General features: G+C 41.4%; 1 protein-coding gene across 1 annotated transcript; it reads left to right on the plus strand.

Moving 5' to 3' along the window:
- Positions 1-900: 900 nt before the first annotated feature.
- On the plus strand, positions 901-5,688 carry ZNF32 (zinc finger protein 32). The gene is made up of 3 exons (XM_059398084.1): positions 901-994; positions 3,340-3,479; positions 4,738-5,688. Exons 2-3 carry the CDS (start codon positions 3,410-3,412, stop codon positions 5,487-5,489), a joined length of 822 nt encoding a protein of 273 aa, XP_059254067.1. The 5' UTR covers positions 901-994; positions 3,340-3,409; the 3' UTR covers positions 5,490-5,688.
- The last annotated feature ends 11,647 nt before the right edge of the window (positions 5,689-17,335 follow it).

Here is a 17,335-nt window from a genome sequence, read left to right on the forward strand (position 1 = left end):
TGTTTTGCTTAACTGGTGGCTATGGGGTAAAGGACAAGGACATAGCAATAGAAAGTTTGCTTTATGAAGCCCTCCTTTCAAGAGGCCAAACCAGTCCGCTAGTGGAAGCTCCGGAGCAGGGAGCCTGAAGAGAAAAGTACAACGAGCAAGAGAGTTCCAGGAAAAAGGAGAGCAAAGGTGATTCTAAAGAGGAGTCCCAGGCAACAGCAACCTGAGTCATCAGGAATTTTAAAGCCATTCTTGCCTATCCAAATTCCCTCTTGGGAAGAGGGCAAGATCCTAGAAAAGTGTGTTTGAGGGAGGCTTGGGGCACTTTCAGAGAACCTTTATCTCACAGATAGTCAGTGGTGGAGCCACCCACTTGCAAATTGAAGACAAGTATCTTGCTAAAAAGATCTGAAAGGAATAGCTCTACACCAGACGAAAGTATCCTCCTCTCAGACCCTTTAAAGTCTCCAGCTATGTCAAATTACTAACCCACAGGCTCTACTTGACAGATTTGCTCCTAGCTTCAGAGCCTGAACTACAGACCAGTCTTTGCTCAAGCAGCAGCTCAACACATAACCCCAATGTACCCAAGGCTTTTCTCCCGCAAAATTTTGTTTCCTTCCATGAAATCCTCAAGAACCCTGGATTCCGGATTTCCTGGCCCACCGGTCGGCTTTACTACGCGGTTATTCCAGGCCTAATCTGAGCGGCTGCATGGCTCCCTCACTCCCCGGACTACGACGGTGGACAGAACGCCTCTTCCTACAGCACAAAGGGGATCCGACCAAGAGCCCCGCCCGGTCGGGACCCTCAGAGTCCGAGTAGCAGGGCGCGCCATGGAACTACGTTTCCCACAGTGCTCCAAGAAGCCAGGCCAGCCAAGGCCCAGGACCCGGCGGGCGGGCTCTCGCGCAGCCTCTTGGGAGTTGTAGTTCGGTCCGCTCGCGCCGGCGCTGCTGTGGGCTCGGCGCCGGCCTTTGTCTGTCTGCGGGCGCGCGCCGCTGCGGTGAGTGAGGCCGCCGGCCGGGTCAGTGAGCCCGGCTAGGCGGGGCCGCGTGGGCAGGCCGCCGCCCCCGGGCCCTCTTCGGCCCCCGCTGCCCTAGAGCAGGCCTGGCCGGCCTGATCCCCGAGGGAGGCCACCCGCGAGGGGAGAGGCGTGCGGCCCGCAGAGAAGGGTCCAGCCGGACTGGAGAGCGGGATGCTGAGGTCCAGCACGCAGGGCGGGCCCGGGGGCGCCTGCGGCGGGAGGGGAGAGTGTACCGGGGGAGAAGGGGCCCCTCCGACCACCGCTCCGCAGGATAGAGCATGTGTGAAGGCCTCGCATCCTGGAGAAGCGGGAGGGGGAGGCCACAGGCAGGTGTGCCTGGGGCCTGCAGAGAGGATTTCACAAAACGTTGGGGCTGGGGGCTGCTCTGTCTAGGGAGGGCGAATGGGAGAGAGGACAGCCTTGTTAAGGTGGAGAATGGGAGGAAGAACAAAATGGATTCAGATGTGTAGAGAAAATAATCACCCCCACCCTCATCTCCTAAACCTGAGACTATGGCCCAAGAGGTTCCAAAGACAGCAAAGCTTACCCCCTTTGAGGGCTCTCCACTTTAGGCATTCAATCTGTAGGTGCCATCAGAGATTCTTCACATTTGGTTTTTATTCCCCTGAGAGCTACCTGATATGACAGTATTGTTAACCTATTTAGTTAGAGAGGAAATAGAGCCAGGGCTGTTTGGTTACTTGCCCAAGGCTGTATAGGGGTAGGGGAGATTCAAGGCAAGAAACCAAGTTATCTCCTGGCCTTATTCTGAGTTTTTCCAAAGGATAAATAGCCTTTGATAGGAAAAGCAATTTTCTATTAATAAAGCCACTTCAAATTTTTCAGGAAATTATTTCCTCAGATTTGTGACCTAAGGAGAAAAATAAAACAATCCCCATTTATTAACCAAGGCAGTTCCTGAGATGCAGCTGAGTTGTTACTTGTTGGAAGATCTCGTAGCATGCGGAGAAGCAGAGTTGTAAATTCTACCCACTTGTTCTGACCAAACTATTTGCTGGATTCCCCAGAGACAGAGTCTGACCTTAGGCAGGGTTTAGGTTTCGTGCACTTTCCAGGGACTCCTGATGGATGTGCAGTTGTTAAGCAGTAGCACCTTGAACAAATGAACTTCCTGTAGCATCCTGGCAGTATCAGAGGATATCATAGATAAGGATATCATAGAGGATTCCTTTGTAGCCTCTACTCCAGATTGGAGGTGACAGCTCCAAATACAAGTTTAAAATGCCTCTCCAGTCAGAACAAATGTGGCAGAACGTACAGTTGTCAAGACCAGATGTTCAGGTTAACAAAACCACTGTAGCATCACACCGCTATTTCATTAAAACATGAGGCCTGCATTTTGATGAAACATATTGGAGGGGAATAAAGATTATGCACTGAACCACTGCATAAAGTGTACGAATTTAGTAATTAGGATCCTAAAGTAAGAAGAAAATACTCAAAAATGGGGAGAGGGAGGGGAGAAAGAGTGTGGAACAAGAGGATTCCTACAATCTCGAAGAGTGGTAAAGTCCTATCAAGCATTGTTACATTCTGTTCCAGTTTATAAAAATTCTCACCAGCTCTTAATTGTCTAGTTTAAGGGCATAGACTCTCAAAAGTCTTGAATTTGATCCTTTGCCCACCCTGGACTCCTTACTGACTGTATGACTTTGGACAGGTTACTTATCCTAGTTGGAGGGCCTTGGGCTTGGTTTTGGGAGTCTGAAGAAGGTCCTTCTTTTCCTAGAATTGGCAAGTACTTACACTTAGAATTGGTATTCTCATATCCTGAAGAATAGGAGAGGGGTGGTTCTGGATCTGGACCCTCCTAAATATTGTTAAAAGGTAGACATGAGATCTCTTGTCCTTATAACCTGGGGGGAACTGGAGGGGAGACCTGGAGCCATTTTCATCATAGAATGAATCATGACGGCTGAAATGTTTTTTTTTTAAATTCTGAATTCCTTTGGAGGCTTGAAGTATAAAAGCAAGTGGTTAGGTGGGGGAAGGAAGCGGGAGATCCCAATCACATGCCATAGCTAAAGTACAAACAGGAGTGACCCATTATCTTGGGATTGGCAGGAAGAGATATATGTGTTCTGTGCTTCCCACCTCACGTTTCCATCTTGACTCATTTATATGTGGTCATGGTACCTTTAGACCAACTTTGGGTTACATTATAGGTGGCTAAGATTACATCAGGCAATCCAGATTTCTTCCATTTACTCAAACCCCAAATTTATCCTTCTCACTTATCAATTCTCTTGCCTTTTCCTGTTTTTCTTTTTATGTTTTTTGTCTGTTTGTTTTTTCCTCCTCAGGTGTTCAAGAATAGCCCATGGAAGGATCATATGAAGAGGTGGTAATTAAAGTCATACAGCAGGCGTGGACATGTTTGGATTTCCAACAGCTACCCTGCTGGATTGTCATGGAAGATATGCGCAGAATGTAGCATTTTTCAGTGAGTGAGTCGGTTGATCACTGAGATGCCCTTAAATCACAATATTTAGTATCCCTGTACTCAAGCACTGATCAGTAGGCTGAGGAAGCAGAGGAGACATTCCTTTGGAGGAGTTCACCATTCCTGGGGGTTACAGGGAAAGTTTGCAAGCTAGAATTAGAAATAGCATTAGAAACAGAGCAAGAGAATGATCTTGATATGGAGTAGTTTTGAGGTAGTCTCTGAGAAAATGAACGAGTAGCTTAACATCAGGGCACAATCGTTGAATAAGAGTAAGGCAAGAGAAAATTTTCCTAGGATGACTCCAAGAAAACTGTTAATAGTGATTAATGGACCCATAATTAAAGTGCAGTAGCAGGCTCAGATGCAGGGCACTATGGAAAACACTGTCAGCATGCATAGGAAGTGTCTGAGAATAACTTCCAAACCAAAATTGATTTCAGTTCCACCATAGCTTAGTAGACTGAAATAGCATGAATATTAAAGGGGAAAGTTCCTTGGATCAGATTCTATAATTGTCCTAGCTTGATCTGTGGTATCAGGCAAATTGTTTAACTTCCTTGAGCTCCAGGCTCTTCATCTGTAAAAAGGGACAGTAAACTCTACCTTGCAGGGTTACTGGGACTAGAGATAGTAGATGTAATGTTCCAAAGATTCTGGTACATATTTTCTGATGTCCTGGAGCTTACTCCACTGTCAGGAAAATAGATTGGTACAGAGATGATTTCTCACGTATTGGTCTCTCAGAACTCTCTACCTACTTTTATATTATACTTTTTCTTAATGGAGTGCCTCCAGAATCTTAAAGTTTTAGGTCCTGCACAATCTGGATCCATACCCATCTTGGAGTCAGAGAAAACTTGGTTATGGGACTCTATTTGATCTTATATAGTTTTGTTCATTTTCTGAGCCTATATTCTTGTCTATAAAAAGGAGATAATCATGTCTACCTTACAGGTTCTTTGGGAGGCTAAATTAAACTAAATTTAGAGACAGTATACTTCTGTGGAGCATGCCTGTGTTTGAATCCCAACTCTACACTTAGCTAACTGCAAGATCTGTGACAACCTCCCTGTGCTCTCATTTCCTTATCTGTAGGATAAGGTTTCATAGGGTTTTCATGATTAAATTATCTATGCAAAGTTCACAGTGTAATGTCTGGCACATAATAAGCATTCAAAGCATTGTTTCTTTTTTCCCTATTCTTCTCACTCAGCATATTGGTGCATCTTACATGACTTCCCTCTCATTTTACCAGATGTGATGACAGAAGCCCACCACAAATATGATCACTCTGAGGCCACAGGATCCTCAAGCTGGGATTTCCAGAATTCTTTCAGAAGAGAGAAGCTGGAACAAAAATCCCCAGATTCTAAGACACTACAGGAAGATTCACCTGGAGTGAGACAGAGGGTCTATGAGTGTCAGGAATGTGGAAAATCCTTCAGGCAAAAAGGCAGTCTAACCTTGCATGAGAGAATCCACACTGGTCAAAAGCCCTTTGAGTGTACCCATTGTGGAAAAAGCTTTAGGGCCAAAGGCAATCTTGTTACACATCAGCGAATACACACAGGAGAGAAGCCCTATCAGTGCAAGGAGTGTGGGAAAAGCTTTAGTCAACGAGGTAGTCTGGCTGTTCATGAAAGACTTCATACTGGACAGAAACCCTATGAGTGTGCTATCTGTCAGAGAAGCTTCAGGAATCAAAGTAACCTTGCTGTTCATAGAAGAGTGCACAGTGGAGAAAAGCCCTATAGATGTGATCAGTGTGGAAAAGCCTTCAGTCAGAAAGGAAGCTTAATTGTTCACATCAGAGTCCACACAGGCCTGAAACCCTATGCCTGCACCCAGTGCAGGAAGAGTTTCCACACCAGGGGCAATTGTATCCTGCATGGCAAAATCCACACAGGAGAGACACCCTATCTGTGTGGCCAGTGTGGGAAAAGCTTCACTCAGAGAGGGAGTCTGGCTGTGCACCAGCGAAGCTGCTCACAAAGACTCACCCTTTGACCACCCTCTTCAAAGGAAGTTCTCTTTATGAATTAAAAGTTAAAAAAAAAAAAAAAACTCAGATCAAGCAACCTATCCAATGCTATGGAATGAATGGAGACTCTTTCAGAAAGACCATCATTGGGTAGGGCAAACTGACTTTTCTCCTTTCCCCCCAAATAAGTATGAAAAATAAATGTCTTGTTTATTATCATTATCACATATGTTTCATAATTTGTCAGTTTATTTTGACCTAAGTTCCCCCCAAGTACCTCCATTAATCTAGTGCATACATGGGAGATTTTTCTATGTATAACAGATTCAGATTTTCAATCTGTAGTTGACATCGTTAGTTTTTGTTTAAATCAACCCTTTATTAGTCCCACGGTCTTTTCTTTACATATTCAAATCAATCTTGTATCAGGATTCAAGAAGGGAAGAATTCATCCCAAAGAGCTTGGTAGCAAATCTTTATCATCTAGAGAGGTAAATTATATCAAAGGTCTTTGGGCACAGAAATACTTTAGAAATACTGTGGGTTTGAATAGTAATATAATATCGCTCCCAAAGATACCCTGATACCATTTGAAGATGTATACAAGAATGTTGATATCATCCCAATTGGTAATAGTCATAAACTGGACAAAACCCAAAATATCCAACAATAGGTAAGGTAACATATGCTGGTATGTTCCTATAATGAAATGTGACTCAGCAATAAAAAATAACATACAACTAATATATGCAATAATATAGAAGAATCTCAAAACTTTATGTTGAGTGGAAACACACACACACTAGAAAACTCATCTAATAGAATAGAACTAATGGAATTCAGATAGTTGCTAACTATGGGTGGAGGGAACTGAGTAAGGACTGACTTAAAAAGGGCACAAGGCAACCTTATAAAGTGAAAACATGCTCTATCCTTATTTCAGGTGGTAGATGCATGGGTCTGTGCAATTGTCAAAATTCAATGAACTTAACAGGAGTCTATGCATTTTCTTATCTGTAAGGTATACTTTAGGAACAATGAGGCAGTTTAAAAATACTGCACACAAGTTCTTTAGCACTCATCTCATGAAGAGATGGGGGTCTGTCACCTCCACTTGAGTTTGGGTAGGCTTGTGACTGCCTCAAACACAAAAAACAGAACTGATACTATATAATTTCCAAGAATAGGTCTGAAGAGCCCTTCAAAAGTGTGAAAAGTTTCTGCCTGATTCTCTTGAGATGCTTACTCTGGAGAAAATCAGCTGCCATGTAAAAAGTCTATCTTGAGGCCACTATAATGGACAAGCTGCATGTAAGTGCTCTAGTTGACAGCTTCTGCTGAGCTCCAACAGACAGCATCAACTACCAGCCACGTGAGTGCGTTACTGTAGATGTCCAGGCAAGTGCAACCTTGAGATGACTGAAGACCCATATGACATCTGACAAAAACTATATGAGAGAGCCCTAAGTAAGAACAGACTTCTCAAATTCCTAACACAAAAAGTCATTAGAGAAATAAAAAGCTATGGTTTTCTACCACTAAATATTTATGTTATTTACTATACAGCAATAATAGAACATAACATTTTCTAAAAAGATAAGATACTATGAAAAGAAAAGGAAAAATCTGGGAGAATGACTTGAGATTTACTGACTAAACCAAAACACGAAATTGTAATTCATGATTCATGAGAAAGCTTAAGATTTAAAAGTAAACATTTCTTTTGACAAAACAGAAGGCAACGTATAGATTAGTTAACCCAGATACAAGTGACATGAAGAAGTAAATGCTGGTCTCCAGCAGTCCTGCTCTGTAAGAAATTTATTAGATAATTCAGTAACAATGAGGCAGTTTAAAAACGCTCCCCACAAGTTCTGTTAACACTAATCTCATGAAAAGATGGAGATTGGTTTCACCTCCACTTGAATCTGGGTAGGCTTGTAACTGCTTCAGACACAAAAAACAGCACTGATGGGACATGACTTCCAAGAATAGGTCTGAAGAGCTCTTTAAAGTGTGAAAAGTTTCTGCATGATTAGACAGATACATACATACATGCATAATCTATATATAGATATCTTAGAATCCTTGTTCTGCAGAAAAGAAATGAGTATTTATAATAAAGAGTAAATAGGTCAGAAAATATAAAAGATCTTTAAAAATATTCTTCCTGGGACTTCTGGGTGGCTCAGCGGTTAAGCATCTGCCTTCAGCTCAGGTCATGATCCCAGCACCCTGGGACAGAGACCCGCATCAGGCTCCCTGCTCAGCGGGGAGCCTGCTTGTCCCTCTTGAGCTTCCCTGTGCTTGTGTTCCCTCTCTCGCTCTATCACAAATAAAATCTTAAAAATAAATATTCTTCCTATTTTTTATACAGATATTATTAACTTTCTAAAGATTGTTGGCTGCTTCCATTAAAGTAACAACAAAAGAGTGTTCTAGTTTAAGAGGACAATGTAGGAAGATCCTGGGTTCACCTCCTCACACAGACAACCTACTCTACAGCTACCTATGGAACAATTTCCTCTTAAAAAACAAAAAACCTAAAAACTTGCTGAGTCACTCCTACAGATAACACAAATAAAAAACTCGTATTGAAGCTGGTAGGAGAAGCTGAGACAACTGCCATAAATCCTACCCCTGGTGCAGCCAACCCACAATCAGGAGGGAACCCACAACCTGGATCTTCTTTCTGAGGAGTAGAGTTTGAGTCCCACATTAGGTACTTCAACTTTTAAGACTTGAGACATGAGTCCCCAAAACAACTAGCTTTGAAAACCAAGAGGACTTACATTCATGAGACCCACAACAGCTCTTAAAGAGCTCTCACACTTAGACTCACCTCAATAAGACTCAATAAGACCATCTCTATACTGCCTACAAGATACTCACTTCAGAAGCAGCCAATTGAGAGGTACTCAGACTTCATATGAAAGAAACTTATTTTCTTAAAGTGATGGCCTGAGGCACAGACATCTTTTTTTTTTAAGATTTTATTTATTTATTTGACAGAGATCACAAGTAGGTAGAGAGGCAGGCAGAGAGAGAGGGGGAAGCAGGCTCCCCACTGAGCAGAGAGCCAGATGATGTGGGGCTCTATCCCAGGACCTTGAGATCAGAACCTGAGCTGAAGGCAGAGGCTTAACCCACTGAGCCACCCAGGTGCTCCGAGGCATCTTAATTTAACACACATCTAGGGGCCTTGCATCTCCAGGGATGGAAGATGGCTGGCTCCCTCTGCCTCACTTCAGCTCACAGGTAATTCCCAGAAAACAGCTTATACCCTCCTCTGGCACAACAATTCTTGCAGCTGTGGCCAGGGGAACAACTCTAGTCACCTGGCTCTGGTAGCCAGCCAGTGGGGCTTATGTTCAGGGGCCCACAGAACTGTAACCAATGGAGAATTAGTTCTTAACTAGCTACCACCCTCAAAGCACAACAAGAGACAACAGAACAAGGCACTCAGTCTTTCCATGAAAGAGGTTTATTAGCTTATCTTCATAGCTGTGGCCTGAAGGGCAGGATGCTAATTAAACATACAAAGGCACACTATAATTCTCTCCAGAGATCTCAGAGGGCAGTCATTATCTTCATTCTCCCTCTGCTGGCTCCACAGTACCAATATTTCCCAGAGACATGCTTGCACATGTCTCTGGTATGCTGGTTTTTATGGGTGAAACCCAGAGGGCATCCCCTTTCTCTGGTGGCCACCACTGAGCCACCCAGGCTCAGGATACAGTTCCTGTATCCCACAGGACTGTAACAAACAAAGAGATAATTCTTGGCTGGCTACCAACCCTAAGACATTGTGCACAGAGAAGACTGAAACACACCCCCAGTCTTTCTGGGAAAGAGACCTATTTGCTTGTCCTGGAATATCAGCCTGAGGGGCAGGCTTCTGGTTTGGCACACAACTAGGTGCCTACTGAGATACACTAACAGATGGCCCAGTGGATGCCATGTTCACACTTTCTCTCTGCCTCACTCCAAGTCATTGGTGTCTCCCAGAAGGAAACGTGTATACTCTCCTGGCACTTAAATATAGACTGCCATCCAGGAGACACTTGTAGAGCATCTAGCTATGATGGCCAGTGGGACCTGCACTTGTGGCCCCACAGGACAATATATATTTGCATAAGTTAGAAGCTACTGCTTGAGCTGAACCTAAGTGCTGACTGATACCCTACTCTTTGGGACACCGATAGGTCTTAATGCACCCCAGCTACTAAGAGTCTCTAAAATAAAATAGGCTGCTTGGACAATCATGAATTTGAGAGAACCAAGAGTTGGAGCAGGGTTGAATGATAAGGTTCATCTATTTTACAAGTCCACTTCATCAGGACTGGGAAAGGTGGCTATTTTATCCAGTGCATAGGAACCAACAGAGAGAGATGAAAATGAGAAACAGAGGAATATGTTCCAAATGAAAGAACAAGATAAAACCTCAGGGGGAAAAAGTTCTTAATGAGTGGGAGAAAATAAGTGATCTACCTGAAAAAGAGTTCAAAATAATGGTCATAAAGATGCTCACTGAACTTGGGAGAAGAATGCATGAACACAGTGAGAACTTCCAAAAAAGGTACAGAAAATATAAGAAGGAACCAAATAGAAGCCACCAGGGTGAAGAATACAAGAAGTGAATTGAAAAAATTGTAGAGGTGTTAAATAGCAGACTAGACAAAGCAGAAAAAAGACTCAGTAAACTTGAAAACAAGGCAGTAGAACTCACCCAATCAAAGTAGCAAAAAGAAAAAAGAATGCAAAACAGTGAAAGAACTTATGGGACATCAGGTGGACCAATGTTCACATTATAGGGATTCCAAAACGAGAACAAAAAGAGGCAGACAATTTACTGGAAGAAATAATGTCTAGAAATTTCCCTAATCTAGGGAAGGAAACCAATATCCAGAACCAGGAATCCCAGAGTTCCAAATAAAATGAACCCAAAAAGACTCACACCAAGACACATTATAATTAAATGGTCAAAAGTAAAGGACAAGGAGAGAATCATAAAAACATGACAAAAACAACTTATTACATGCAAGGAAACGTCCCATAAAAACTTTGTATACCAGAAGAAGATAGCTTAGTATATTCAAAGTGCTGAAAGAAAAACAACTGCCAACCAAGACTATCCTACCCAGCAAAAGAAAAAAAAGTCCTTCATAACTGAAAGCAGGATAAAGAGTTTTTTAAACAAAAAAAGTTTTCCAGACAAGCAAAAGCTAAAAGGAGTTCATTACCACTAGACCAGACTTACAAGAATGTTAAAGGGACTTCTTTAAGCCTATAAAGAAATGGACACTAATTAGTAACAGAAAAACTTGAAAGTATAAATCTCAACAATAAGGTAAAAAAAATAATACATAGAAAGTTTAGAAAAATCAAATGTAAATGTGATAGATTAATTAATTATAAAGCACGTATGAAGGTTAATAGACAAAAGTAGTAAGAATAACTAACTATAACAATTAGTTAAGGGATACACAAAATAAAAAGGTATAAAATGTGACATCAAAAACAAAATTTTGGGGGAGTGAGTAAAATTCAGAGCTTTAGAATACATTCAAATTTAGGTTATCAACTTAAAAATAGACTCTTGTAAGTTGTTACATGTAAGCTTCAGAAAAAGGAATCTAAACCTACCACCAAAGAAAATAATCAAATCATAAAGAAAGCAGGAGAAGAAGATAGGAACAGAGGAACTACAAAACAGCCAGAAAACAATTAACAAAATGGCATTAAGTACATCCCTAGCAAATTACTTTAAGTGAATATGACTTAAATTATCTAATCAAAAGATACAGAGTGACTGAGTGGATAAAAAACAAGACCCAGGACAGCTGGGTGGCTCAGACAGTTGAGCATCTGACTCCTGGTTTCAGCTCAGGTCATGATCTCATGGGTTGTGGGATCAAGCCTGGATCAGGCTCCATGCTCAGTTGGAAGCCTGCTTGAAATTCTCTCCCTCTGCCCTTCCCCTTGGCTCATACACACATGTATGTGCTCTCTCTCAAATAAATAAATAAATCTTTACAACTACAATAAGACCATCTCTATACTGCCTACAAGATACTCACTTCAGATGTAAGGACACACATAGGCTGAAAATGAAAAGACAGAAAAATATATTCCATGCAAATGAGAACCAAAAGAAAGCTGGGGCAGCTATACATATAACAGACAAAATAGAACTTAAAACAAAGACTACAATCAGAAACAAAGAAGGCCATTATATAGTGATAAAGGGGTCAATCCAACAAGATGTAAAACATTTGTAAATATTTATGCACCCAATATAGGAATGCCTAAATATATAAAGCAATGTTGACAGAAATAAAGGGAGAAACAGACAATAATGCAATAATACCAAAGGACTTTAATACACCACTGATATCATACAGACATAAAATCAGTAAGGAAACATGGATGGAATTAACAGATATATAACTTATATCTAAGACTGTAACAGATATATATAGAACAGTCCATCCTAAACCAATAGAATACATTCTTTTCACACATGGAATATTCTCTAGAATTGATCAGATATTGGGCTACAAAACAAACCTTAATAAATTTCAGAAGGCTGAAATTTATTTCAGTCTGATATCAGACATTACAACTGATACCACAGAAATGCATATCAGGCATCTTTTCTAACCACAATGGTATGAAAGTAGAAAATCAATTACAAAAAGAAAATTGAAAAACTCACAAATATGTGGCAATGAAACATGGTACTGAACAACCAATTGGTCAAAGAAGAAATCAAAAGGGAAATTAAAAAATACTTAAAGCAAATATAAATGAAAATATGGCATACCAAAATCTATGGGATGCAGCTAAGGCAGTTCTATGAGAAACTCATAACATTTAATGTCTACATCAAGGAAAAAACAGATCTCAAACACTCTAACATTATACCTAAAGGAACCAGAAGAACAACAAAGCAAAGCCCAAAGTTAGGGGAACCTGGATGGCTCAGTCAGTTAAGCATCTGCCTTCAGCTCAGATCATGATCCCAGGGTCCTGGGACTGAGCCCCATGTCAGGTTCCCTGCTCAGTGGGGAGTCTGCTTCTCCCTCCCCCTGCTCTTGCATTCTTGCTCTCTCTCTCTCCCTCTCAAAAAAATAAACAAAATCTTAAAAAATAAACCAAAGTTAGCAGAAGAAAGAACATAACAAATATCATAAATAACAGAGAGACTAAATAAATAACACAGAAATAAATAGCATGGAGACTAAAAAGAAAAGTCTCTAAAGAAAAGAGACTAAAAAGAAAAGACTAAAAACTAAATAGAAAAGATCAATGAGGGGTGCCGGGGTGGCTCAGTTGTTAAGCATCTGCCTTCAGCTCGGGTCATGATCCTGGGGTCCTGGGATCAAGCCCCATATTGGGCTCCCTGCTTGGTGGGAAGCCTGCTTACCTGTTCTGCCTGTAGCTCTCCATGCTCTCACTCTGACAAATAAATAAATAAAATCTTAAAAAAAAAAAAAAAGATAACCAAAACTGACAAACCTTTATCAAGGCTCACCCAGAAAAAAAGATAAGGGGATTCAAAATCAGAAATGAAAGAGAAGACATTACAACTTGATGCCACAGAAATACAAAGGATCACAGAGCCTACTATGAACAATTATAGGCCAACAAATTAGACACCTTAGAAGAATGGATCAGTTTCTAGAAACAGATCTCAGGGTTGTGAGATCCAGCCCTGCATTGGACTCCACTTTAGGCATGGAGCCTGCTGAAGATTCCCTCCTTACCACCCCCCCATATGCATGCTCTCTCTCTGAAAAAGGAAAAGAAAACCCAAAGACATCACCAAAAACCAACTGTTAGGTCCATAATCAAAGGAGTGAGACTGATACAAAGCGAAGGTCAAGCAAAACTTTATTTCGTGCCAAGCACTGAGAATCAAACCAACCATTCTGGGCCGCCTCTTACAGAGAGGGCGAACCCTCCCTGCCTTACAGACTAACTTTTATAGAGCAAAGGCCATGTGGTTGACCTTGGCCACACACAGGTGGCAAATGAGATTATAACACACAGAAAAAGCTGCATAGTCATGCTAGATCACACACGGGTGGCCAATTGAATTACAATTCACCCCATAGTAGCTATTTGAACTAGCCTATCACCTTGGTCAGAATTGGCACCCAAAAGGCAGAGGCCCACACTCCTTGGTAGCTAGGGAGACAGTATGTGCACCCCACTGAGTGGATGGCTCCACCTGGCCCGACTCATCCCTTCATTCGGGCTGTTATCTCCACCTGACCTGACCCGCCCTCCTTTTTGGGCTCTGTTATCAGGGACTGGTCGACCATATTTTACTGGTTTCCTGGACATACTTTTAAGTAAGTTCCCCTGGGGGGCTGGTGGCAGGGTCAGTTTAAGTTTTACTGCATAAACAACAAAATGGCTGTTCAATCAAGGTGGAGCCACTCTGGCTAAATAGGCCCTTACACAGTTAAAAGTAGTAAATTTATTCAGTCAAGCATAGAAAATAAATATATATACAAAATCTGTTGCATTTCTGTACACCAATAACAATCAGAAAGAGAAACTGAGGAAACAATCTGACTTACAATTGCACCAAAAAGAATAAAATATCTAGAAATAAATCTAACAAAAGAGGTGGAGAAAACCTGTACACTAAAAACTATAAGGCATTGATGAAAGAAATTGAGTAAGACAAATAAATGAAAAGATATTCTGGGCTCAGGGATGGAAAAATTAATATTGTTAAAATGTCCTCACTAAGGGCGCCTGAGTGGCTCAGTCAGCTAAGTGCCTTCAGCTCAGGTCATGATTCCAGGGTCCTGGGATCAAGTCCTGCATCAAGCCTACTTCTCCCTCTGCCTCCGCCTCTCTCTCTCTCTCTCTCTCATGAATAAATAAATAAAATCTTTAAAAAAAAAAAAAAACTGCCCACACTACTCAAAGCAATCTACATATTCAATGAAATCCCTATCTAAACTCCAATGGCATTTTTCACAGAAACAGACAATCCTGGGGCACCTGGGTGGCTCCATAGTTTAAGTGTCTGCCTTCAGCTCAGGTAGTAATCCCAGGGTCCTGGGATCAAGCCCCGCATCAAGCTCCTGGCTCAGCAGAGTCTGCTGCTCCCTCTCCCTTCTGCTTGTGCTGTCTCTCACTATATATCTCTCTCTCTCTCGAATAAATGAAATCTTAAAAAAAGAAAAGAAATAGACAATCCTAAAAATTGTATGGAACCACAAAAGACCCCAAATAGTCAAGACAATCTTGATAAGAACAACACTGGAGACAACATGCTCCCTGATTTCAAACTATATTACAAAACCATCGTAATCAAATCTCTATGTATTGACATAAAAGAGACACAGAGATCAATGGAACAGAAAAGAGATCCCAGAAATAAACACACAATAAATTAATCTGTGACAAGGGGGCTTACATGAGTGATGGGAGTCAAAAAGTACAAACTTCCACTCACAAAAATGTCACCTTGCCAAAGCACTCCCTTCACAGAGCACCCTGGGAACCCCCAATTTGTGACCCACCTCAGCTCCAGCCACCCTGTCAGGGTACCCCCTCTAAGTTAGCACCCCCAGAAACCCCTGGCCCATACCCTGCCTTGGCTCCAGCCACCCCACTAGGGTGCCCCCTATGCTGAGCACCCCAAGACACCACAGGTTACACTCACTTCAGCTTCAGCTGTCCTGCAGCCCTATCTGAGGTCCTAGCCAATAGCATCAACCACCAAACCTGTAAACATGCTTTCAAACCAGAACTGACCAATAGAAATACAATGTGAGCCCCAAATATGGGTCTCATATGTAACTAAATTTTCTAGCAGACACGTTAAAATCATTCTAAATAATTTTAATATATTTAACTTAACCTATTTATCCAAAATACAATTCTGACATGTAATAACATTGAAAAATTGAGATACTTTAGTTTTTTCATACTATGTCTTCAAAATCCAATGTATACTTTACACTTACAGCACATCTCAATTCAGACCAGCCTGTTTTTAACTGCTCATCAGCCACTTGTGGCTACTGTACTGCGACAGCCTCAAATGATTTAACCATGCAACTGCTAAGTCAATTCCAGCCTTGAGTTTTCCCAGCTGAGACCCAAACATCATACAGTTAGAAAATTGCTCCTGCTCTGCTTTCTGATTTCTTGATACACAATCTGTGAGCATTAACAAAATGGTAATGAAGTCTGTGTGGCTTATAATGTACCACTAAAAACAGATATCAGTCTATGAAAGCTCTATAATGTATTTAAATATTTTCCTACCCTAGGTGTTTTTCCCACCTCTTCCCAGGGTTTTATTACAAACAGTGCTATGATGAGCAATACAATCTCTGTAAGCTAGGCGAATTGAGAGTGGCTTTTCCAGGTCAATGGGAGCACAAATTTAGATTCACATTCACATTGTCAAACTGCTCTCCAAAGCTTAACCAGTTTTCACTAATAACACACATACTAGGGTGCCTGGCTGGCTCAGTGGGTTAAAGCCTTTGTCTTCAGCTCTGGTCATGTATCCCAGAGTCCTGGGATCAAGCCCTGCATCGGGCTCTCTGCTTAGCGGGAAGCCTGCTCTCTCCTCTCTCTCTCTCTGCCTGCCTCTGTGATCTACTTGTGATAAATAAATAAATAAACACACACACAAATATACCCAACTGTGCTTTTAATTAATACCAGCCCTTTTCTAGTTTGAGCTGAATGTTTAGTTCCTCTCCTTTCTGTTCTAAAAAACTCATCAATAATCTTGCTTTATTCTATATTTTAAACTACAAGTCATATATTTGAATGAAAGATTGAAATAGTGCACAAACTATATTAAATAGGTCCTATATTATTACACAATTCGGCTTTTTTCCCACTTGTGTCTTAGACATCTTTCCCTGTTAATTAAAAAATTAAATCATTGGGGCGCCTGGGTGGCTCAATGGGTTAAGCCTTTGCCTTCAGCTCAGGTCATGATTTCAGGGTTCTGGGATCAAGCCCCGCATCCAGCTCTCTGCTCAGAAGGGAGCCTGCTTCCTCCCAACCCTTTCTCTCTGCCTGCCTCTCTGCCTACTTTGATCTCTGTCAAATAAATAAATAAAATCTTTAAAAAAAAATAACTCATTAAGAGCACCAAGATGGCTTAGTCAGTTAAGCATCTGACTTCAGCTCAGGTCATGATTTCAGGACCCTGGGACCAAGCCCTTTTCAGCAAGGATTTGGCTTCTCCCTCTCCCTCTGCCCCGCCCCCTGCTCACACTCACTCTCTCTCTCTAATAAATAAATAAAATCTTCCAAAAAATTTAACTCATTGGGGCGCCTGGGTGGCTCAGTGAGTTAAAGCTTCTGCCTTCAGCTCAGGTCATGATCCCGGAGTCCTGGGATGGAGCCCCACATAGGGCTCTCTGCTCAGCAGGGAACATGCTTCCTTCTCTCTCTCTCTCTGCCTCCTCTCTGCCTATTTGTGGTCTCTGTCTGTCAAATAAATAGATAAATCTTTTCAAAAAATTAACTCATTAAATGTTAACCGATTAATTGAATGATTTGTAATGGTTATATATTAAATGACTGCATGGTGGTCCAATGAGTGCATGTATCTTAATTTAATCATTGCCCTGGTAATAGATACTATGGTGACCCCAACTTTTCTTTACCATAGTCCTGTAAAGATGTTCTTTACTCTTTATTGGATTTTAAGAAGTAGAAATGTTAAGTCGAAGAGTAGCTTTCTAAAAGTTGGTCAATATAGTCAAATTACACTTCCCATAATCAAACTTAATTCACAATTCCTTCAACAATATGTAGGTGTGGCTATTTTACTGTACCTTCAAAAGCACAAAATATATTTCTTATAAATTTT

This window comes from Mustela nigripes, chromosome 4 (genome assembly GCF_022355385.1).
Source record: "Mustela nigripes isolate SB6536 chromosome 4, MUSNIG.SB6536, whole genome shotgun sequence".
NCBI classification, from domain to species: domain Eukaryota; kingdom Metazoa; phylum Chordata; class Mammalia; order Carnivora; family Mustelidae; genus Mustela; species Mustela nigripes.